At 37.9% G+C, this 24,431-nt stretch overlaps 1 protein-coding gene across 4 annotated transcripts in view; it reads right to left on the bottom strand.

The window, feature by feature from the left end:
- Positions 1–24,431, bottom strand: part of MTX2 (metaxin 2) — an 87,530-nt gene that overhangs the window by 18,231 nt on the left and 44,868 nt on the right. Inside the window, exon 1 of one of the 4 annotated variants that reach the window (XM_049887515.1) lies at positions 221–1,870. The exons of the other annotated variants lie outside the window; for them this stretch is intronic. Coding sequence (XP_049743472.1) covers positions 221–238 — 18 coding nt within the window. The 5' untranslated portion in view covers positions 239–1,870. Of the gene's footprint in view, positions 1–220; positions 1,871–24,431 lie in introns of those variants that run through there. 4 annotated transcript variants of the gene reach the window in all.

Below are 24,431 nucleotides of genomic sequence, written 5' to 3'. Positions count from 1 at the left end.
AACCACTGCACCATCAAGGCTCCCCCCAGTAACCACTAATAAATGCCTGTCTCTATTCATTTGCCTATTCTAGATATTTCATATAAATGGGATCATACATTTGTCCTTTTGCGTCTGACTTATTTCACTCAGCATAATGTTTTCGAGGTTCGTCTACAGCAGAGTATATATCAGAATTTCATTTCTCTTTATGGCTGAATATTTCATTGTATGGACATACCATGTTTTGTTTATCCATTCATCTGCTGATGAGCACTTAGGTTGTTTCCACCTTTTGTGTATTGTGGATAATGCTGCAATGAATATTGGTGTACAACATATCTGAATTCCTGCTTTCAAGTCTATAAGCTAGAGGTGGGGCCAAGATGGCAGAGTAGTCAGATGCTTCCAGTGATCCCTCTTACAACAAAGACCTGATAAAACAAGTGAAGCGATTATATACATGACAAGTTAGGAGCCCTGAACCTCAAAGGCAAAGTTAGGAAATCGGATTGAGTAGCAGGGGTAGGGAGAGATGGTTCGGAAGCAGCGAGGAGTTGCTGGACCTGACTCAACAGGAACTGGCGCCCCTCAGGCATGATGCTCTGGTATGACTGTGGCGGGGCTGGTGGTAGCAATAGGGATGTGGTTTCCTCAGGGAGAGACAGCAAGCCACATAGTCTACTTACGCCTCTGGAATAAGAGAAGAACAGCACTCCTGGCAAAAGCTAAGTACTTCCATCTAATTTACTGCACCTCCAACCACCAAGCTGGCTTCAGTGGCTGTCGATTTCCCTGGGCCTGATACAGGTCCTACTCCATGTCTTGAGCCATTCTCCTGGCCTTGGAGAAGGAATAAATTAACAAGTGGGGGAAAAGATAATCTGCCAGATCCCTAAACTGGGTACTTGGGGCAGAAGCGGCTCCTGTCCAGGCACAAATGGTCCACAGATTTGAATATCTTTCACCCCTGCACGGACCTGTGTGGGGTCATTTCAGGAGTTTAGGCCCTTGTTGGCAGACTGCAATGGTGTGTGTGCCTGAGATCTGACTTCAGCTGTTTCAGTTGTGCAGTGAAGAGGTGACTTTTTGATGTTTGACACCATTTTTTCTATTAAACAGGGTCCTCACCTACCCACATTAGGGGCCTAAGGACTGGTGGATCCACCCATGTCACTTAACCACCCATGACAGGGGTCCAAGGATAAGTGGTGCCTCCCAGTCCTTATAACCAAAACCACTGGGTGCCCATGGTCCAGCTGCAGAACCCACCCATCTGTGCGCTCTAGGGAACAGGGACGCGCCTTCCTCACAGACACTTGGGGGACAGTTGTCAACCCCCTGCCTTGTTCAGAGAGTGACCCCCTGCTGTAATGAGATACGTGTGCCTACAACAATCACTCCTGCCCCTCTAAGGCTGTAGGGCAGAGCCTGCACCACACACTTGGTGACTGACTGCTTGGACAGCTGAGCTGAATCCATAAAAGAAAAGTGGATGGACTCCTAGGCTCATAGACCTGGTAACAGCTCTAACCATCTGGTGACAGGACATTAGAGCTTCAAAGGCATAAATAATCACACTAGCTCACTCAAGCAGCCGATCGGGCATATCAAAATAAAACAAGGCAAGAAGCTAGGATACAGTAAGCAAACATAAAATAGATTAATAACTGATAGATGGTTCAGAGACAACAGTCAATATTAAATCACATAGAGAAGCAGACCATGATCACTTCAATAAGCTCTCAAAACAAAGAATCAAGGAATCTTCTGGACAAAGAGGTCTTCCTGGAATTATCAGCAGTAGAATAAAAAAAGATTAATATACAGAACTCTTCAAGACATCAAGAACGAGATCAGGCAAAATGCAGAACAAGCCAAGGAACACACAGATAAAGGAGTTGAAGAAATTAAAAAGGTTATTCAAGAGCATAATGAAAAATTTAATAGGCTGCAAGAATCCATAGAGAGACAGCAATCAGAAATTCAGAAGATTAACAATAAAATTACAGAATTACACAACTCAACAGAAAGTCAGAGGAACAGAATTGAGGAAGTGGAAGGAAGAATTAGAGAGATTGAAGATAAAACACCTGGAACCAATATATTTGAAGAAAAATTAAATAAAAGAATTTTTAAAAAATGAAGAAGCCCTAAGAATCATGTGGGACTCTATCAAGAGAAATAACTTACGAGTGATTGGAGTACCAGAACAGGGAGGGAGAACAGAAAATACAGAGAGAATTGTTCAAGATTTGTTGGCAGAAAACTTTCCTGATACCGTGAAAAAGGAGAAGATACCTATCCAAGATGCTCAACAAACTCCCCATAAGGTAGATTCCAAAAGAAAGTCACCAAAACATATAATAATCGAACTTGCCAAAACCAAAGATAAAGAGAATTTTAAGAGCTGCTGGGGTAAATGAAAATTTACCTACAAAGGAGAGTCAATAAGAATAAGCTCACACTACTCAACAGAAACCATGCAGGCTAGAAGGCAATGGAATGACATATATAAAGCATTGAAGGAGAAAACTGCCAGCCAAGAATCATATACCCAGCAAAACTCTCTCTCAAATATGAAGGCGAAATCGGCACATTCCCAGATAAACAGAAGGTTTGAGAATTTGCAAAAACCAAACCAAAACTACAAATACAAAAGGGAGTTCTCTGGCTAGAAAATCAGTAATATCAGATATCAACCTAACACTAGAACACAGGACAGAATGACCAGATTTCCGGACAGGGAAATCACAAAAATAAATCAAGATTTTTTTTTAAAAAAAAAAAGCTCAAACAGGGAAATAGCAATGTCCTTATGTAAAAGGTGAACATTAAATCAATAAAGAGGGACCAAAAAAAGGAGTCATAGATCTTTCATATCGAGAGGAAGTCAAGGTGATATAAAGAAATAAAAGTTTGGTTTAAACTTAGAAAAACAGGAGTAAATATTAAGGTAACCACAAAGGAGACTAACAATCCTACACATCAAAATAAAATACAAGAAAAACATAAAGACTCAGCAGAAACAAAATTAACAACACATAAGAGGAAAAGACAATATATAAAGAAAAACTACTCAGCACAAAAAATTAAGCGGAAAAAAGAAACTGTCAACAGCACACAAAAAAAGACATCAAAATGACAGCACTAAACTCATAAAAAAAAAAAAACTCATACCTATCCATAATTATGCTGAATGTAAATGGACTAAACGCACCAATAAAGAGACAGAGAGTGGCAGGATGGATAAAAAAAACATGATCTGTCTATATGCTGCCTACAAGAGACAAACCTTAAAGACACAAACAAACTAAAATTCAAAGCATGAAAAAAATACATCAAGCAAACAATCAAAAAAAGAGCCAGAGTGGCAATAGCCATTTCTGACAAAATAGAATTTAAAGTTAAATCCACCACAAAGGATAAGGAAGGATGCTATATAATGATTAAAGGGACAATATACCAGGAGGATATAATCATATTAAATATTTACACACCCAATGACAGGGCTTCGAGATACATAAAACAAACTCTAACAGCATTGAAAAGTAAGATACACAGCTCCACAATAATAGTAGGAGACTTCAACACACCACTTTCGGAGAAGGACGGAACATCCAGAAAGAAGCTCAATAAAGACATGGAAGATCTAAATGCCACAATCAACCATTCTGACCTCATAGACACATACAGAACACTTCATCCAACAGCGGCCAAATATACTTTCTTTTCCAATGCACATGGAACATTCTCTAGAATAGACCACATATTAGGTCATAAAGCAAGCCTTAACAGAATCCAAAACATCAAAATATTACAAAGCATCTTCTCCGACCATAGAGCCATAAAAGTGGAAATCAGTAACAGAAAAAGCAGGGAAAAGAAACCAAACATTTGGAAACTGAACAACACCCTGCTCAAAAACAACTGAGTTATAGAAGAAATTAAGGACGGAATAAAGAAATTCATAGAATCCAATGAGAATGAAATACTTCCTATCAGAACCTCTGAGACACAGCTAAAGCAGTGCTCAGAGATCAATTTATATCACTAAATGAACACATCCTAAAAAAAGAAAGGACCAAAATCAAAGAATTATCCCTACAACTCAAACAAATAGAAAGAAAGCAACGAAAGAAACCATCAGGCACCAGAAGAAAGCAACTAATAATAATTAGAGCAGAATTAAATGAAATAGAGAACAGAAAAACAATTGAAAGAATTAACAAGACCAAAAGGTGGTTCTTTGAAGAAGTTAACAAAATCGATAAACCACTGGCCAAACTGACAAAAGAAAAATAGGAGGAAGCAAATAACCTGAATAAGAAATGAGATAGGTGATATCACAAGAGACCCAAATAAAATTAAAAGAATCACATCAGATTACTACAAAAAACTGTACTCTAACAAATTCGAAAACCTAGAAGAAATTCAAGTCTGTAAGCTTCTATCTTTTTAAGCCACTGCTACTTTGGGCTTTTCTGTCACTCACGGCCAAGCCGAATCCTAACCAATCTACCAATTACTGTTTCTAAGTTTAAACACCACCTCACCCAACCAAATGTTGATTCCCTCTAAATGTTAAATTTACAACAATAACGCTGTTTCTCGATAGACCCACAAGTGTAAACTAGGGCAGTGGTTCTCAAATTTCAGCAGGCATCAAAATCATCTGTAAGGTTTGTTAAAACACAGTTGCTAGGAGGGAAAGAATTAGAATAAGTATAATCAGCTCTTAAAAAGCCTGGCTGAGAAGAAAAAGAAGAAAGGAGTAGAATGGCCAACTCATTCCTATTACGTATGCATATGTATCAATGATAAAGAAGATTTGAGCCCATTAAAACGCAAATAGGAAAAAACAACAGTAGAAATAGGCTAAAATACAAGAAAGAGGTGGAATAACTGATATATACGATCCAGGAGAAGGTAAACAGAGATGAAGTAAAAGTATGGGTTGAAGGATTTGTTTGTCAGGAAACAGGACGCTTTTCCCACTGTAATATGAGGGAACTGGTCAAGAAGCTGTAAGGAAAGAAAAGAAAATGAGAGAGTGTCCACATTCTGTGAAGTGGAAAGAGAGGATATCTGCTAAGAATGAGGTACTAGGAGAGAGGAGGGGACTGAGGCCTTCGGAAGAGCGAAGAGTTTGAAAGAACTGCTTGATGTATCTTCTCAAGGGCCTGAATGATATTTAGTTGCTAATTAACAATTATAATACTATACGAAATAGGAAATATGGTATCTTTTGCTTAAACTACACACATAAAAACCAAAAAAACTAAACTCGTTGCCGTCAAGGCAATTCCGACTCATAGCAACCCTACAGGACAGAACAGAACTGCCCCATAGGGTTTCCAAGGAGCAGCTGGTGGATTCAAACTGCCAATCTTTTGGATAGCGGCTGGACGATTAACCACTGAAACATCAGAGCTCCAAACTACACACATAGTGGTAACTATACTAATCAATATTCCAAAAAAAAAGAGTTGTGTTTCACTAAAACAAGTATATAAGCAAAATTATGTTTTGCAATCAAACCCATGCTTTTGTCTTGATATTTTTACTTTACTAAAAACTGACTTAATTTTGACCAATTTAACAACACTCAGCTTACCAAAGACCTCAATAGTGATGTAATTCTGGTTAGCCAAAGATTAATTTTACAGCATTTACTACAATTACTCACCACTGATTCAAAATGAATTTTCTGAATTAATCTGAAGTTCACAAAGTTTCATGTCACAAGTAATGTTTTCATTCAAACATTAAAAATGCAAAAACAGAACACTGTCATGGCTATCTTCAAGAACATAAAGATCTAAAACCAAATCAGGCCTGGAAAGTATCTCTCCTTTCTGTTGCAGGATGGAAGAAAACCTCCTAAACCAAAAAAAAAAAAAGAAAAAAAACCTGCCGTCTAGTCCATTCCGATTCATAGCGACCCTATAGGACAGAGGAGAACTGCCCCATAGTGTTTCCAAGGCTACAAATCTTTACAGAAGCAGACTGCCACATCATTCTCCCTCACAGCAGCTGGTGGGTTCGAACCATCAACTATTCAGTTAGCTCTTGAGTGCTTTAACCACTGTGCCACCATCAGCATCCAAAAGTACTCCAAATAAAGCAGGTAATACACCAACTTAAACATGTTTTTATTATCAATTCTGAGATAGTAATCTGCATACTTTTATTCTTATGTAAATACAAAGAAAATGTTATTCTAATTATAATGACTTAGAATATTCACCTATTTTCTGTTCTCCAGGTAGATATTTTATTCCAAACTAATTTAAATAAATCGATAACATAAAATAATTTAAATAAAAAACTTAGAATATTCTATCAGAATAATATTCTATAACTGCACTGTCCAATATGGTAGCCACATTGACTATTTAAATCGAAATTAATAAAAGTACTTTTTTTTTTTTTAATTCAGTCACACTAGCCACATTTCAAGTACTCAACAGCTACAAGCGGCTAGCGGCTATGGACCAAATAGAGAATATATAGAATATCTCCATCATCACAGAAATTTCTAGTGGACAGTGTGGGTCTATAACAATGTCAATTACTGCTTAAGAGAAAGCTTAGTTAGAAAGACTGACATTATCTAAAAGTGATTAGACTAAGCACTATAAACAACATGGGTAATAGTACAGTACCCCACATATCCTGCAAGTGATCAATCAGCTTTTGATAATGGTGAAATATTAAACACTATAATATTTCTAATTTCAGAGAGAACTAATAATATGGTTTACTCGTTTGCTGAGCAACTCCCATTACTAAAATGATCAGGCAAATTTATTAACACATGAAAACTAAAAACTAAACAGTAGATAAAACTGAAACCAATAAATACACTCATTCTTTCTATATAAATTTATTAAGTGCTTAAGCATATAACATGATGGAAAATATTTTAATTTTTTATAATTTTAATTGCACTTGCAGTTCAGTGAAAGTTGACAAATCAAGTCAGTCTTTCACACAAAAACCCATATACACCTTGTTGTTGTTGTCAGGTGCCGTCGAGTTGGTTCCAACTCACGGCGACCCTACGCACAACAGAATGAAACACTGCGCGGTCCTGCACCATCCTTACAATCGTTGTTATGCTTGAGCTCATTGTTGCAGCCACTGTGTCAATCCAGCTCGTTGACGGTCTTCCTCTTTTCCGCTGACCCTGTACTCTGCCAAGCATGATGTCCTTCTCCAGGGACTGATCCCTCCTGACAACATGTCCAAAATATGTAAGACACAGTTTCGCCATCCTTGCCTCTAAGGAGCATTCTGGCTGCACTTCTTCCAAGACAGATTTGTTCGTTCTTTTGGCAGTCCATGGTATTTTAAATATTCTTCACCTACACCACAGTTCAAAGGCATCCTTATTCATTGTCCAGCTTTCACATACCTATGATGTGATTGAAAATACCATGGCTTGGTTTTTTTTTGGGGGGGGGGGGCTAGCGCGCCTCAGTCTTCAGGGTGACATCTTCGCTCTTCAACACTTTGAAGAGATCCTTTGCAGCACATTTGCCCAATGCAATGCGTCTTTTGATTTCTTGACTGCTGCTTCCATGGCTGTTGATTGTGGATCCAAGTCAAATGAAATCCTTGACAACTTCAATCTTTTCTCCGTATGTCATGATGTTGCTCATTGGTCCCGTTGTGAGGATTTCTGTTTTCTTTATGTTGAGGCGTAAGCCATACTGAAGGCTGCGGTCTTTGATCTTCATTAGCAAGTGCTTCAAGTCCTCTGCACTTTCAGCAAGCAAGGTTGTGTCATCTGCATAACACAGGCTGTTAAAGAGTCTTCCTCCAATCCTGATGCCCCGTTCTTTTTCATACAGTCCAGCTTCTCGGATTATTTGTTCAGCATACAGATTAAATAGGTATGGTGAAAGAATACAACCCTGACGCACACCTTTCCGGAATTTAAAACAATCAGTATCCCCTTGTTCTGTCCGAACAACTGCCTCTTGATCTATGTAAAGGTTCCTCACGAGCACAATTAAGTGTTCTGGAATTCCCATTCTTCGCAGTGTTATCCATAGTTTGTTATAATCCACACAGTCGAATGCCTTTGCATAGTCAATAAAACACAGGTAAACATCCCTCTGGTATTCTCTTTCAGCCAGGATCCATCTGACATCAGCAATGATGTCCCTGGTTCCACGTCCTCTTCTGAAACCAGCCTGAATTTCTGGCAGTTTCCTGTAGATATACAGCTGCAGCCATTTTTGAATGACCTTCAGCAAAATTTTGCTTGCGTGTGATATTAATGACATTGTTCTATAATTTCCACATTGAGCTGGATAACCTTTCTTGGAAATAGGCATAAATATGGATCTCTTGCAGTCAGTTGGCCAGGAAGCTGTATTCCATATTTCTTGGCATAGACAAGTGAGCACCTCCAGCGCTGCGTCTGTTTCTTGAAACATCTCAATTGATATTCCATCAGTTCCTGGAGCCTTGTTTTTCGCCAATGCCTTCAGAGCAGCTTGGATCTCTTCTTTCAGTACCATCGGTTCCTGATCATATGCCACCTCTTGAAATGGTTGAATATCGACTAATTCTTTTTGGTATAATGACTCTGTGTATTCCTTCCATCTTCTTTTGATGCTTCCTGCGTCATTTAATATTTTCCCCATGGAATCCTTCACTATCGCAACTCGAGGCTTGAATTTTTTCTTCAGTTCTTTCATCTTGAGAAACACCAAGCGTATTCTTCCCTTTTGGTTTTCCATCTCCAGCTCTTTGCACATGTCATTATAATACTTTACTTTGTCTTCTCGAGAGGCCCATTGAAATCTTCTGTTCAGTTCTTTTACTTCATCAATTCTTCCTTTTGCTTTAGCTGCTCGACGCTCAAGAGCAAGTTTCAGAGTCTCCTCTGGCATCCATCTTGGTCTTTTCTTTCTTTCCTGTCTTTTCAGTGACCTCTTGCTTTCTTCATGGATGATGTCCTTGATGTCATTCCACAACTCATCTGGTCTGCGGTCACTAGTGTTCAATGCATCAAATCTATTCTTCAGATGGTCTCTAAACTCAGGTGGGATATACTCAAGGTCATGCTTTGGCTGTCGTGGACTTGCTCTGATTTTCTTCAGTTTCAGCTTGAACTTGCATATGAGCAATTGATGGTCTGTTCCACAGTCGGCCCCTGGCCTTGTTCTGACTGATGATAGTGAGCTTTTCCATCTTCTCTTTCCACAGATGTAGTCAATTTGATTTCTGTGTGTTCCATCCAGTGAGGTCCATGTGTATAGTCGCCATTTATGTTGGTGAAAGAAGGTATTTGCAACGAAGAAGTCATTAGTCTTGCAAAATTCTATCATTCGATCTCTGGCATTGTTTCTATCACCAAGGCCATATTTTCCAACTGCTGATCTTTCTTGTTTCCAACTTGCACAGTCCAATCGCCGGTAATTATCAATGCATCCTGATTGCATATTCGATCAATTTCTGACTGTAGCACCTGATAAAAATCTTCTATTTCTTCATCTTTGGCCCTAGTGGTTGGTACGTAAATCTGAATAATAGTCGTATTAACTGGTCTTCCTTGTAGGCATATGGATATTATCCTATCGCTGACAGTGTTGTACTTCAGGATAGATCTTGAAACGTTCTTTTTGACTATGAACGCAACACCATTCCTGTTTGAGTTGTCATTCCCAGCATAGTAGACTATATGATTGTCTGATTCAAAATGGCCAATACCAGTCCATTTCAGCTCACTAATGCCTAGGATATCAATGTTTATGCATTCCATTACATTTTGACGATTTCCAATTTTCCTAGATTCATACTTTGTACATTGCAAGTTCCGATTATTAATGGATGTTTTCAGCTGTTTCTTCTCATTTTGAGTCGTGCCACATCAGCAAATGAAGGTCCCGAAAGCTCTACTCCATCGATGTCATTAAGGTCGACTCTACTTTGAGGACTCAGCTCTTCCCCAGTCATCTTTTGAGTGCCTTCCAACCTGGGGGGCTCATCTTCCAGAACTATATCAGACAACGTTCCGCTGCTATTCCTAAGGTTTTCACTGGCTAATGCTTTTCAGAAGTATACTCCCGGGTCCTTCTTCCTAGTCTGTCTTAGTCTGGAAGCTCAGCTGAAACCTGTCCTCCATGGGTGACCCGACTGGTATCTGAATACCGGTGGCATAGCTTCGAGCATCACAGCAACACACAAGCCCCCACAGTACGACAAACTGACAGACACGTGGGGGATACACCTTGTTACACACTCCCAATTACTCTCCCCCTAATGAGACAGCCCGCTCTCTCCCTCCACTCTCTCTTTTTGTGTCCATTTCACCAGCTTCTAACCCCCTCCACCCTCTCATCTCCCCTCCAGGCAGGAGATGCCAACATAGTCTCAAGTGTCCACCTGATCCAAGAAGCTCACTCCTCACCAGCATCCTTCTCCAACCCATTGTCCAGTCCAATCCATGTCTGAAGAGTTGGCTTCAGGAATGGTTCCTTTCCTGGGACAACAGAAGGTCTGGGGGCCATGACCACGGGGGTCCATCTAGTCTTAGTCAGACCATTAAGTCTGGTCTTATGAGAATTTGGGGTCTGCATCCCACTGCTCTCCTGCTCCCTCAGGGGTTCTCTTGTGTTCCTTGTCAGGGCAGTCATCAGTTGTAGCCAGGCACCATCTAGTTCTTCTGGTCTCAGGATGATGTAGTCTCTGGTTCATGTGGCCCTTTCTGTCTCTTGGGCTCGTAATCACCTTCTGTCCTTGGTGTTCTTCATTCTCCCTTGATCCAGATGGGTTGAGACCAAATGATGCATCTTAGATGGCTGCTTCCTAACGTTTAAGACCCCGGACTCCACTCTTCAAAGTGGGATGCAGAATGTTTTCTTAATGGATTTTATTATGCCATGTGACTTAGATGTCCCCTGATACCATGGTCCCCAGAACGCTGCCCCTGCTACGCTGGCCTTCGAAGCATTCAGTTTATTCAGGAAACTTCTTTGCTTTTGGTTTAGTCCAATTGTGCTGACCTCTCCTGTAATGTGTGCTATCTTTCCCTTCGCCTAAAGTAGTTCTTATCTACTATTTAATTAGCAAATACCCTTCTCCCATCCTCCCTCCCTCCCCCCTCTCGTAACCGCAAAAGAATGTTTTCTTCTCAGTTTAAACTATTTCTCAAGTTCTTAGAATAGTAGACTTATACAATATTTGTCCTTCTGCAACTGACTAATTTCACTCAGCATAATGCCTTCCAGGTTCCTCCATGTTATGAAATGTTTCACAGATTCCTCACTGTTCCTTATTGATGCGTAGTATTCCATTGTGTGTATATACCATAATTTATTTAGCCATTCATCCGTTGATGGGCACCTTAGTTGCTTCCATCTTTTTGCTATTGTAAACAGTGCTACAATAAACATGGGTGTGCATATATCTGTTGGCGTAAAGGCTCTTATTTCTCTAGGATATATTCCAAGGAGTGGGATTGCTGGATCGTATGGTAGTTCTATTTCTAGCTTTTTAAGGAAGCGCCAAATCGATTTCCAAAGTGGTTGTATCATTTTACATTCCCACCAGCAGTGTATAAGTGTTCCAATCCCTCCACAGCCTCTCCAACATTTATTATTTTGTGTTTTTTGGATTAACGCCAGCCTTGTTGGAGTGAGATGAAATCTCATTGTAGTTTTGTTCTGCATTTCTCTAATGGCTAATGATGGTGAACATTTCCTCATATATCTGTTAGCTACCAGGATGTCTTCTTTACTGAAGTGTCTATTCATATCTTTTGCCCATTTTCCAATTGGGTTATTTGTCTTTTAGTAGTTGAGTTTTTGCAGTATTATGTAGATTTTAGAGATCAGGCGCTGATCAGAAATGTCATAGCTAAAAACTTTTTCCCAGTCTGTAGGTAGTCTTTTTACTCTTTTGAAGTCTTTGGATGAGCATAGGTGTTTGATTTTTAGGAGCTCCCAGTTATCTAGTGTTTCTTCTACATTCTTAATAATGTTTTGTATACTGTTTATGCCACCTATTATGGCTCCTAACGTTGTCCCTATATTTTCTTCCATGATCTTTATCGTTTCAGATTTTATATTTAGGTCTTGATCCATTTTGAGTTAGTTTTTGTGCATGGAGTGAGGTATGGGTCTTGTTTCATTTTTTTGCAGATGGATATCCAGTTATGCCAGCACCATTTGTTAAAAAGACTGTCTTTCCCCCACTTAACTGTTTTGGGGCCTTTGTCAAATATCAACTGCTCATATGTGGATGGATTTATGTCTGGACTCTCAATTCTGTTCCATTGGTCCATGTATCTGTTGTTGTACCAGTACCACGCTGTTTTGACTACTGTGGCGCTATAAAAAAGAGGTTCTAAAATCAGGTAAAGAAAGGCCTCCCACTTTGTTCTTCTTTTTCGGTAATGCCTTATTTATCCGGGGCCTCTTTCCCTTCCATATGAAGTTGGTGATTTGTTTCTCCATCTCATTAAAGAATGTCATTGGGATTTGGATCAGAATTGCATTAAATGTATAGATCGCTTTTGGTAGAATAGATATTTTTATAATGTTCAGTCTTCCTATCCACGAGCAAGGTATGTTCTTCCACTTATGTAGGTCTCTTTTGGTTTCTTGCAGAAGTGTACTGTTGTTTTGTTTGTGTAAGTCTTTTACATCTCTGGTAAAATTTATTCCTAAGTATTTTATCTTCATGGGAAAATGGGAGCTACTGTAAATGGCACTGATTTGGTGATTTCCTCTTCAATGTTCTTTTTGTTGGTGTAGAGGAAACCAACTAATTTTTGTATCTTTATCTTGTAACCCTATACTCCGCTGAACTCTTCTATTAGTTTCAGTAGTTTTCTGGGGGATTCCTTAGGGTTTTCTGTGTATAAGATCATGTCATCTGCAAATAGAGATACTTTTACTTCTTCCTTGCCTATCTGGATGCCCTTTATTTCTTTATCTAGGCTAATTGCTCTGGCTAATTGCTCTGGCTAGGACTTCCAGCGCCATGTTTAATAAGTGTGGTGATAAATGGCATCCTTGTCTGGTTCCCGATCTCAGTGGGAATGCTTTCAGGCTCTCTCCATTTAGGGTGATGCTTGCTGTTATCTTTGATAAATGCCCTTTATTACGTTGAGGAATTTTCCTTCTATTTCTATTTTACAGCGAGTCATTATCATGAATGCATGCTGAACTTTGTCAAATGCCTTTTCTGCATCAATTGATAAAACCATGTGATTCTTGTGTTTTATTTATGTGGTGGATTACATTAATTGTTTTTCTAATGCTGAACCATCCCTGCATACCTGGTATGAATCCCGCTTGGTCATGGTGAATTATTTTTTTGATATGCAGTTGAATTCTATTGTTTTGAATTTTGTTGAGGATTTTTGCATCTACATTCATGAGGGATACAGGTCTATAATCTTCTTTTCTTGTGGTGTCTTTACCTAGTTTTGGTATCAGGGATATGACGGCTTCATAGAATGAGTTTGATAGTATTCCATCCTTTTCTATGCTCTGAAATACCTTTAGTAGTAGTGGTGTTAAGTCTTCTTTGAAAGTTTGGTAGAACTCTGCAGTGAAGCCATCTGGACCAGGGCTTTTTTTTTTGTTGGGAGTTTTTTGATTACCTTTTCAATCTCTTCTTTTGTTATGGGTCTATTTAGTTGTTCCACCTCTGTTTGTGTTAGTTTAGGTAGGTAGTGTGTTTCTAGGAATTCATCCATTTCTTCTAGGTTTTCAAGTTTGTTTGAGTATAGTTTTTCATAGTAATCTGATACGATTCTTTTAATTTCAGTTGGGTCTGTTGTAATATGGCCCATCTCATTGCTTTCTCTCCTGTTTTTCTTTTGTCAGTTCAGTGGTTTATCAATTTTGTTGATTTTTTCAAAAAACCAACTTTTGGTCTTATTAATTCTTTCAATTGTTTTTCTGTTTTCTGTTTCATTTAGTTCAGCTCTAATTTTTAGTATTTGTTTTCTTCTGGTGCCTGTGGGTTTCTTTTGTTGCTCTCTTTCTATTTGTTCAAGTTGTAGGGATAATTCTTTCGTTTTGGCCCTTTTTTCTTTTTGGATGTGTGCATTTATTGATATAAACTGGCCTCTGAGCACCGCTTTTGCTGTGTCCCAAAGGTTCTGATAGGAAGTGTTTTCATTCTCATTGGATTCTTTGAATTTTTTTATTCCATCCTTAATGTCTTCTATAAGCCAGTCTTTTTGGAGCAGGGTATTGTTCAGTTTCCAAGTGTTTGATTTCTTTTCCCTGCTTTTTCTGTTATTGATTTCCAATTTATGGCCTTATGGTCAGAGAAGATGGTTTGTAATATTTTGATGTTTTGGATTCTGCTAAGGGTTGCTTTATGACCTAATATGTGGTCTATTCTAGAGAATGTTTCATGTGCACTAGAAACAAAAGTATACTTTGTTGCTGTTGGATAGAGTGTTCTATACACGTCTGGGAGGTCAAGTTAGTTGATTGTGGCATTTAGATCTTCCGTGTCATTACTGAGCTTCTTTCTGGATATCCTGTCCTTCACCGAAAGTGGTGTGTTGAAGACTCCTACTATTATTGTGGAGCTGTCTATCTCACTTTTCAATGCTGACCAAGTTTGTATTATGTATCTTGCAGTCCTGTCATTGGGTGCATAAATATTTAATATGGTTATATCTTCTTGGTGTATTGTCCCTTTAATCATTACATAGTGTCCTTCCTTATCCTTTCTGATGGATTTAACTTTAAAGTCTATTTTGTCAGAAATTAATACTGCTACTCCTGCCTTTTTTTGATTGTCGTTTCCTTGATATATTTTTTCCATCCTTTGAGTTTTAGTTTGTGTCTCTAAGGTGTGTCTCTTGTAAGCAGCATATAAACAGATCTTGTTTTTTAATCCATTCTGCCACTCTCTGTCTCTTTATTGGTGCATTTAGTCCATTTACATTCAGGGTAATTATGGATAGGTACAAAAAATTGTTTTGTTTTTGTTATGAATTTAGTGCTATCATTTTTTTGTGTGTTATTGACAGTTTCTTTTTCCCACTTGATTTTATGTGCTGAGATTTTCTTTATATATTGTCCTTTCCTCATATTTGTTGTTGTTGATTTTGTTTCTGCTGAATCTGTATTTTTCCCTTGTATTTTATTTTGATGAGCAGGATAATTTGTCTCCTTTGTGGTTACCTTATTATTTACCGCTATTTTTCTAAATTTAAACCTAACTTTTTCTTTGTATCACCGTATCTTCCTCTCCATACGGAAGGTGTATGATTACATTTCTTAGTTGCTTTTTATTGTTTTAATGTTGTCTTCTTTTATATAATAACATCGCTGTTACCCTGTTTTGGGCTTTTTTTTTTTTTTTTAATCTTGCTTTGTTTTTTTTTGGATTTCCCTGTCTGGGTTGACTTCTGGTTGCTCTCCCCAGTGTTCTAGTCTTGGGTTGATACCTGATATTATTGATTTTCTAAACAAAGAACTCCCTTTAGTATTTCTTATAGTTTTGGTTTCGTTTTTACGAATTCCCTAAACTTCTGTTTATCTGGAAATGTCTGAATTTCACCTTCATATTTAAGAGACAGTTTTGCTGGATATATGATTCCTGGCAGGCAATTCTTTTCCTTCGATTTTTTAAATATGTCATCCCATGCCTTCTTGCCTGCATGGTTTCCGCCGAGTAGTCCAAGCTTATTCTTATTGGCTCTCCTTTGTAGGTGACTTTTCATTTATCTCTCGCTGTTCTTATAATTCTCTCTTTATCTTTGGTTTTGGCAAGTTTGATTATAATATGTCTTGGTGACTTTCTTTTAACATCTACCTTATGTGGAGTTTGATAAGCATTTTGGATAGATCTCTTCTCATCTTTCACAGTATCAGGGAAATTTTCTGTCAACAAATCTTCAACAATTTTCTCTGTATTTTCTGTTACCCCTCCCTGTTCTGGTACTCCAATCACTCGTAGGTTATTTCTCTTGATAGAGTCCCACATGATTCTTAAGGTTTCTTCATTTTTTTTAGTTGTTTTATCTGATTTTTCTTCAAATATATTAGTGCCAAGTGATTTATTTTCGAGTTCAGAAATTCTAGCTTTTACTTGCTCAATTCTGCTCCTCTGACTTTCTACTGAGTTGTCTAATTCTGTAATTTTATTGTTAATCTTCTGAATTTCTGATTGCTGTCTGTCTATGGAGTTTTCCAGCTTTTTAAACTTTTCATTATGTTCCTGAATAATCTTTCTAACTTCTTCAATTGCTCTATCTGTGTGTTCCTTGGCTTGTTCTGCATATTGCCTCATTTCCTTCCTGATGTCTTGAAGGGTTCTGTATATTAAACTTCTGTATTCTACATCTGGTAATTTCAGGAATGCACTTTCATCTAGAAGACCCCTGAATTCCTTGGTTTGAGAACTTGTTGCGGTGATCATGGTCTGTTTCTTTATGTCACTTGATATTGACTGTTGTCTTCGAGCCATCTATAAATTATTGTATTAGTTTATGCTTGCTTACTGTGTCGTAACTGCTTGCTTTTTTTTGTTTTGGTATACCCCTATCGGTTGCTTGAGTGAACTAGATTGTTTTCACCTTTGGAGCCCTGGTGTCCTGTCCCCAGCTGGCTAGAGCTGTTATCAGGTATATCAGTGTAGGAGTCCATTCAGTTTTCTTGTATGAATTCAGCTCAGGTTTCCAGGAGCTGATCATCAAGTGTGTGGTACAGGCTCTGTCCTACAGTCTTAGAGGGGCAGGGGTGATTGGCGTATATACCGGTATCTGATTGCAGCAGGGGGTCACGCTCTGAATAAGGCAGGGGGCTGAAAACTGACCCCCAAGTATCTCTGAGGAAAACACGTCTCTGTTTCCTAGAGTGTGCTGGTGGGTGGGTTCTGCAGACAGACCATGGGCACCCAAAGTTTTTGGTTACAAGAACTGGGAGGTATCAGGTATCTTTGGACCCCTGTCACAGGTGGCTGGGTGACCTGAGTGGAGCTACCAGTTCTTAGGTCCCTGATGTGGGTAGGTGAGGACACTGTTTAATAAGCAAAGCAATGTCAAACTTCAAACACCCACCTCTCCACCACACAGCTGAAATGGTTAAAGTTTGCCAACAAGGGCCTACTCTCCTGAAACAGGCCCACACAGGTCCATGCAGAAGGGAAAGGTGCTCGAGGTCCACAGACGGTTTACGCCTGGACAAGAACCGCTTCTGTCCTAAGCTCCCCCAGTCAATGGAGCTAGCAAATTATCTTTTCCCCCCAATTGCATTTTTTTTTACCTTCCCCAAGGCTAGGAGGATGGCTCTAAGTGCTCACCAGGGTCTGTCTCAGGCCCAGGGATTCAGCCACTGAATCCGGCTTGGGGGTGGGGGTGGGGGTGCGGTAAAATATACCCAAGTACTTAGCTTTTGCTGAGAGCGCCGTTCTCCTCAGGTTCCTGACGTGTGAGTAGGCTGTGTAGCTGGCTTCTTCTTTCTGAGGAAACTGCGGCCGAATGCTAGTACCAGCCCACTGCCACCGCTGCTGCTTCAGGAATGGTGCCTGAGGGCTCCCCGCAATTCAGGTCCGGTAACTCCTCTCCACTTCTGAACGTTCTGTTCCTCCCCCGCCCCTCAGTTCATTGTCTAAGCTTGCCTCTGATGCTCAGGGCTCCCAGCTTGTCACAAATATACTCGTTTCACTTGTTTTTTCGGGTCTTTGTTGTAAAGAGGGCTCGCTAGAAACGTCTATTCCACCATCTTGGATCCGCCTCCGGGAAATTTTTTTAAAACACACACACATACATTCACACAGGACTCAATACAAAGTACCTGACTTATAAACCTCCAAAAAAACCCAGTGCCGTGGAGTCAATTCCGACTCATAGCGACCCTATAGGACAGAGTAGAACTGCCCCATAGAGTTTCCAAGGAGCACCTGGCGGATTTGATCCGGTGACCCTTTGGTTAGCAGCCATAGCACTTAACCACATAAGATCCAAAAATTTAATATGCTTGAAGTAGTTTTAAAATATTGAGTAAATTAATTGAATTCATAATTTCAAAAAAAATTTATTGAAGGGTTAGGGTGTCAGGATATTCTTCATTTTCAAAAAAAAAATTAAAGGAAAAAATAACCAGATCATCAATAATTGGTTAAACATGAAAGACTGAATTTATACATTTATTTTTACAACCTGTTGAAAAACACTAAAATAGTAGTGAAGAAGTAGAAGAGGTATAAACCCAGAAAGACACAAAGAATGGGAAAGGAGACAATAGCAGACCAGAGACATCAACGAATTTTTGCAAGACGGAAAGCAGACAGATGAATGCTAACAGACCTAGCAAGGCAGAGGAAGCTGAAACCTTAGAGCCTGCAGAGGAACAATTCACTGTATTTGTATCACAGAACACTAGGAAGATTTCAAAGCTGGAGACACCAAGTACTACAGAAGAAAGGGGTAAGATATGAAACTGAAAACAGATGGCCTAGATGAAAGTGTACAAGCATCAGACAACTACACCCTCCCTCTTAAATCTGGCAGGAGACAGAAGGTTTATTCCATGGGAAAAGTAAACCAGAGAAGCTTGTGACTCAGGGACCCAAGGCACAGCAGAGGGCCGGGTAAGGTGTCACCCTGAAAATAGATAGGTTAAGTGAAAGCATACACAACGACTGAAAAAACCTACACACACACGCAACCCCAATCTCCCTCTCTGCTCTCAAACACTGGCAGTCAAGTTAAACTCCGCCATGACATCTCTCTGGGAAAGACCTACAAATGTTGACTAATGGTTCAACTCGGGTGGGGAGGGGCAACAAAAATGACAGTTCACTGTGTAATCAGTCCACAGTGAAGCCCACAAGTCAAAAAGCCCCTCCATTAGTTCTTTCCTCATTCCTAAATAAAACTTGTTAGCAGAGATCAATATTCGAGAAAAGCCTCAATCATAAAATACAGAGCCTAATCATAAAACAAACCACAGAAAAAGGAATTCAGAAGAAACAGAGAAAACGTAGAACAGAAGACAACTTCAAAAAAGAATTATAATGGCTGATAATATTTATTGAGGACTTACCATGTGCCAGGTACTTGTGTAAAAATTTTACCCGACGAGGTAGGTACAAGTATCCCTATCTGAAGATGAGAAAACTGGTGTACCGAGAGGTTCAGTAATTTGATTAAGGCATACAGCTATGATGTAGTAGAGCAGATATTTGAAACTAGGTTATCTGGCTTCAGAGTCTATATGCTTTCTCAGGAAGCTAATGAAGAATATGCTTCACCAAAACAAAAATAACAAACCAAGAAGAAAAGAATAAGGGATCCAGAAAACAGGGAATCCAACACAGAAGAAAGGCAAAAAGAACTCCCTGGATGCCGATGAACAGTAGTCACAGGAAAACCACTCTTCAGCCAGCCAAGAAAGAACCATTCCAGTTAAAGCAGAAGGAATGGGGCTTTCAAATGTGGTGTTTCCAAGGGAAAAAAAATAAAGGAACTGATAAACTGCCTGATGTGTTGACCATTGTGAGGCACAGCTTTACAGTTCTGCCAGAGATTGGGAGAGAAATACTAACCAAATGATTATTTAAATAAAGGAATTGCTTATCCAAGAGAAAAAAAAATTATATAGAAAGAATATGTTCACCGTACACTAAGTCACTCATCTGAGAACAATATTTACATTCTAATTAAATGTAAACATTGAATATTAATTTAACCAAAACAGTGAGATAACTATTGAGAAGATGGCAAAAGAGAGGGGAAGGAAAGCTAAATTCCACAGTGGATTTCAATAGATATAAAAAAAAAAAAAAAATAGTTAATATTAAAAGAAAAAAAAAAAAAAGGAACTTATGCACCTTACTTAGAAATACAGAGATAAATACCAGGAAAAATAAAATAGCTGAGACCATTAAAAGGTGTATCAGGATTTGGGGGTGGGTTAAGAGTGGTGCAGTACACTGGTTTTTTGTTATAAATCTCTCATATATTGCTGGTGGGAATATATTTACTATAAGCATATACCTCCACTATGAGCTGGCAATTTCACTCCTAGAAATATATCCAAGAGAAATGAGGCATATGGCACTAACACATACGTACAAGAATGCTCATCGCAACTTTATTCATAATAACCAAAAACTTGGAAACAACTAAAATGTCCATTAAAACAAATAGCAAATTTAACTCTAAAATGCGTAACTCCAAGCAAAAACTAATGCATGATGTGTCACCAATTGCTATTATGAGAAAGGAAAAAGTAAATATAAAAGGATTATACCTTTTTCTTGACTCTAAATTCCTTAGAAATAACATTGAGAATCTTTAAATCAGAGAAATTCCAGAAACAGTCTCTGAAGAAGATGACTTCTGTGATACTCCATGAAGATTCTAAATTTTATTTCTTCAGCTATTATTTCTGCATCGTCTATCTTCTTGGTAATATCAAGTGACTCAAATTTTTTAAAAGCTGGTTTGTTGTTAGGTGCCATCGAAATCAGTTTCGACTCATAGCGACCCCGTGTACAACAGAACAAAACACTGCCCGGTCCTGCGCCATCCTCACAACCATTTTTATTCTTGAGCCCATTGTTGCAGCCACTGTATCAAAAACTGGTTTACAGAAATAAAATATACTTTCATTTACACACAAATGAAAGTAAGGCTAGGGATCTAAAGAAACGAGAACTATCTGTTATCAGTCAGTTCAACGTGTACAAATTTCTTAAATTCAAGATTCAAAAGTTACTGTAAATAGCATTGCCACTATTTTTTATCGCACAGTTGTTAAGAGTTCAGCTGCTAACCAAAAGGTCAGCAGTTCAAATCTACCAGCTGCTCCTTGGAAACCCTATGAGGCAGTTCTTCTCTTTCCTATAGGGTCACTATGAGTCGGAATCGACTGGACAAGAGCAGGCTATTTTTTTTTTTTTAACCATTTTTTATTAGATTATAAACCTAGCAACTTAAACATTGGGAAAAAAACTTTCAAATGTTGCAGGTAACAAAATACCAAGAACATAGCTCAGGATTATATTACAGCATATTCCTTCAAGTTACATGGTGGCCAGGCTTCTCTGACTGCTCTTGCTTCCATTTCACATTCTCCTGTCTTCTAAAATTGTCTTTTTCCTAACAATTAATACAAAGATACCTAAGTTCATAGAAAACTAGTAAGCTCAACGAAGATTTGTTATTTCATGGGTCCAAAGATCACTGCTTTAAAAAGTCAGATGTCACTCCTGTTACATTCAGAGATATTTTTAAAAATCAATAGTTACATATATCAATAAGCAGATATTGTTTTAGAAAACAGTAACAGGAATTTAACTTACAGGAAAATAATTACCTGTGCAGAAATTATCAGAAACTACAATTCAATAAGCATAAAAAAAAAATAAACAGAGCAAATTTGCTACCAAAAATGTGAAATGTTATTTGAAACCATATACAAAGATGGATCACATCAGAAAATAGAACTCACACTCAGCTGCTGACCAAAAGGTTGGAGGTTCGAGTCTACCCAGAGGTACCTGGGGACCTACTTCCAAAAAACCAGCCACTGAAATCTGTGTAGCACAGCTCTAACCTGACACACACAGGGTCACATTGAGTTAGAACTGAGTCAATGACAAATGGTTTGGGGTTTTTTTTTTTTTTTGGTAATGTTAACTCTCATCTGAAAACTATTGCTGGAATACTTGACTCAATTTAGATAAATCAACATCTCACAGCTGTAAAAAAAAAAAAAATCAAGTTCAGAAAGAAAACAAGAAAAAACATAGCCAGAATAGGAAAAGGTATGAACTTTCCATCTTGGAATTGCATATAAATAAACTCGTAGGGTCAAAATTAAGCAAAAGAGTTATAAAAAAAAGTCAAAGGCACAGAAAGAATCATTCTTATAACCCAAGAACTTAACACAATACCACTGCTGGCACTCAATGAACAATCTGGAAGTAAAGAAAGGAAATTACTTTTTTTCTGAGCTCCTACGATTAACATTCTAAAGTTTTGTTAATTATGGACAAAAAAAAATACTCCCAAGTGATAAAAATAACAACGAAAAAAAAAGCCACCAGATTTAAAATCTTTACGATAAGCTAGGTAGTAGATAGCAGGGATATAACACGTATTCATCTCATTTAACTCACTATTGAATCATCTACCAATGAGCAGCACCAAAAACGAAATGAACATTTGTCTCCCAAGTTAAAATACATAACAATATTCTCCTTAAATGCATCTAAGCAATAAAAACAGCATTGTTTACCCAAAAAATGTAAAAACAATTCAAAATTTTAATTATTCTTAATAAGCTTTTCAAAAATTGGGTGCTTTATATTAATACCATGGAATTTAAGGGATTATAAACATAGCTTCTAAATGTATGTAAGCCACATTAACAAAGTTATCCCAAATTCTAGGTAGGGAACAATCCATTTTCAGACCAACCCCATAAAACTATCCTTAGACAGCAGACCTCAGGTTTTCTTCTTTGGGAGAAACCTGCTCTTCATTTCATATTTAAATTTGAAATACTTTATCTATGAATTCACTGAAGACTTATAAAACACACAACACCATTCTCAGGACACAAAGTGAACATGCTTCTGAATCTTAATTCATATCCTGTTTCACCAGGACACACAGGAAAATCTGTGACAACAAATGAAGAATATTTTTCACCTTACTGAAAAAGCATGTTTTAAAATTAAAAACCATGAACAAACCTACCTACAAAATAATTCATTTTTTATATCAAATAGCTGCACATGCTGTAATTGAAATAATGTATCTAAGGTTACAAATGAAAAGTGTTAGGTATCATTCTTGAAGTGACAGATTAAGTTACTAATCCAGTTACGGTAACAGCCATATTTGTAGTTTAACATAAATTAAGACCTTGATTATATTTGTGACTATTTTAAACCAAGTAACAAATTCCTTTGTACCTGTAAATGTAATTTATAGCAAAGCCAGGTTCATTTTCCAAACCAATCTATTTCACACTGTAGAAATACTCTGGTATAATGGTATAATGTAATTCTTGTTGTAGAATGTTGAAAAGAGTAGATTCACTAAAAGCACAGAAGAGGTTTGAAGATAAATGAAGATGCTATTCATTCAAGGGTAATTTCATCTTAGAACTATATGAAAGATGTTTCACTCACACAGGGTAGTATATGGCCTCATATTTAAGTGTATTTCCACTTCAAATATAATGCTACTAGATCGATTATGTTGATACTGTATATCTAATAATGAAGAATTCTAGCCTTTTCCTATTTAAAAAATAAGACTTTTTTTCTTACTGTCTTTTTATTGTTTTGCCTAACAGCAACAAATTTTAAAATCCAACTTGCTCTTTTCTTTTTAAACAAAGAAGTATACCCTATGACTGATATACTAATTAGTAACTCCTGTGAACTATAAGAGTGTGATTATTTGCTGTTAAATATTTATATTAGTAAACCATGTGCAACCATTTCATATTAATATATTTATTTCCTTAATTACTAAAAATGACAACTCTAATAGCCACCTAATCCTGACTATACCTCAATCCCACAAATCCTACAAAACTTTAATTTAAATGTTCTATTTACACCATACCATTTATATATTGAGATGAATACTGAGAATGTTTTTAATTTTCTAAAATCTGTTCGCAGTTTTAGTTCAGTTATCGTTTACAAAGATCACATTTCATATAACTTAATGTTTTATAAAGATCACTGGGAACCCTGGTAGCGTAGTGGTTAAGTGCTACGGCTGCTAACCAAGAGGTCCGCAGTTCGAATCCACCAGGCGCTCCTTGGAAACTCTATCGGGCAGTTCTACTCTGTCCTATAGGGTTGCTATGAGTCGGAATCGACTCGATGGCAGTGGGTTTGGTTTTTTGGTTTCTTATAAAGATCGTATTTTATATATTTAAATCATTCCATATAAGTATAAACCACCAAATATTTTAATACTTCTGCTACATAAAAGATAATGTAATACAAAGCAATCAATTTGAAGAATTTACATATCAAAGAAACATCTTCATTCTCTATTTTGCTAGTTTTCATTCATCTAGAACACTGATAAGGATTTAAAAAAAAAAATTGTCCTCAAGTTGATGCTGACTCATAGTGACCCTACAGGACAGAGCTGAACTGCCCAACAGGGTTTCCGAGGCTATAAATATTTATGGAAGCAGACTGCCACATCTTTCTCCAGCAGAACAGCTGGTGGGTTCAAACGGCCAACCTTTTGGTTAGCAGCTGAGCGCTTATCCATTGCGCCACCAGGGCTCCTTGAAAAGGATTTTACAAGTCCCCTTATTTAAGCAACGTTAACTAAAATCTCTCTACCCCTTAACTTTCCTTTTTTCTCCCAACTCTGAAAGTGAATACAAAAGCCTCATTTTGCAGAGGACAATCAAAATGGGATGAATGAACAAACATTAAGGACTAAAATTTCACACCTTATGCAA

Source organism: Elephas maximus, chromosome 6 (genome assembly GCF_024166365.1).
Source record: "Elephas maximus indicus isolate mEleMax1 chromosome 6, mEleMax1 primary haplotype, whole genome shotgun sequence".
In the NCBI taxonomy this organism is placed as follows: Eukaryota; Metazoa; Chordata; class Mammalia; order Proboscidea; family Elephantidae; genus Elephas; species Elephas maximus.
Note: the sequence above shows the minus strand (reverse complement) of the source record. Positions and strands in the feature narration are given on the sequence as shown.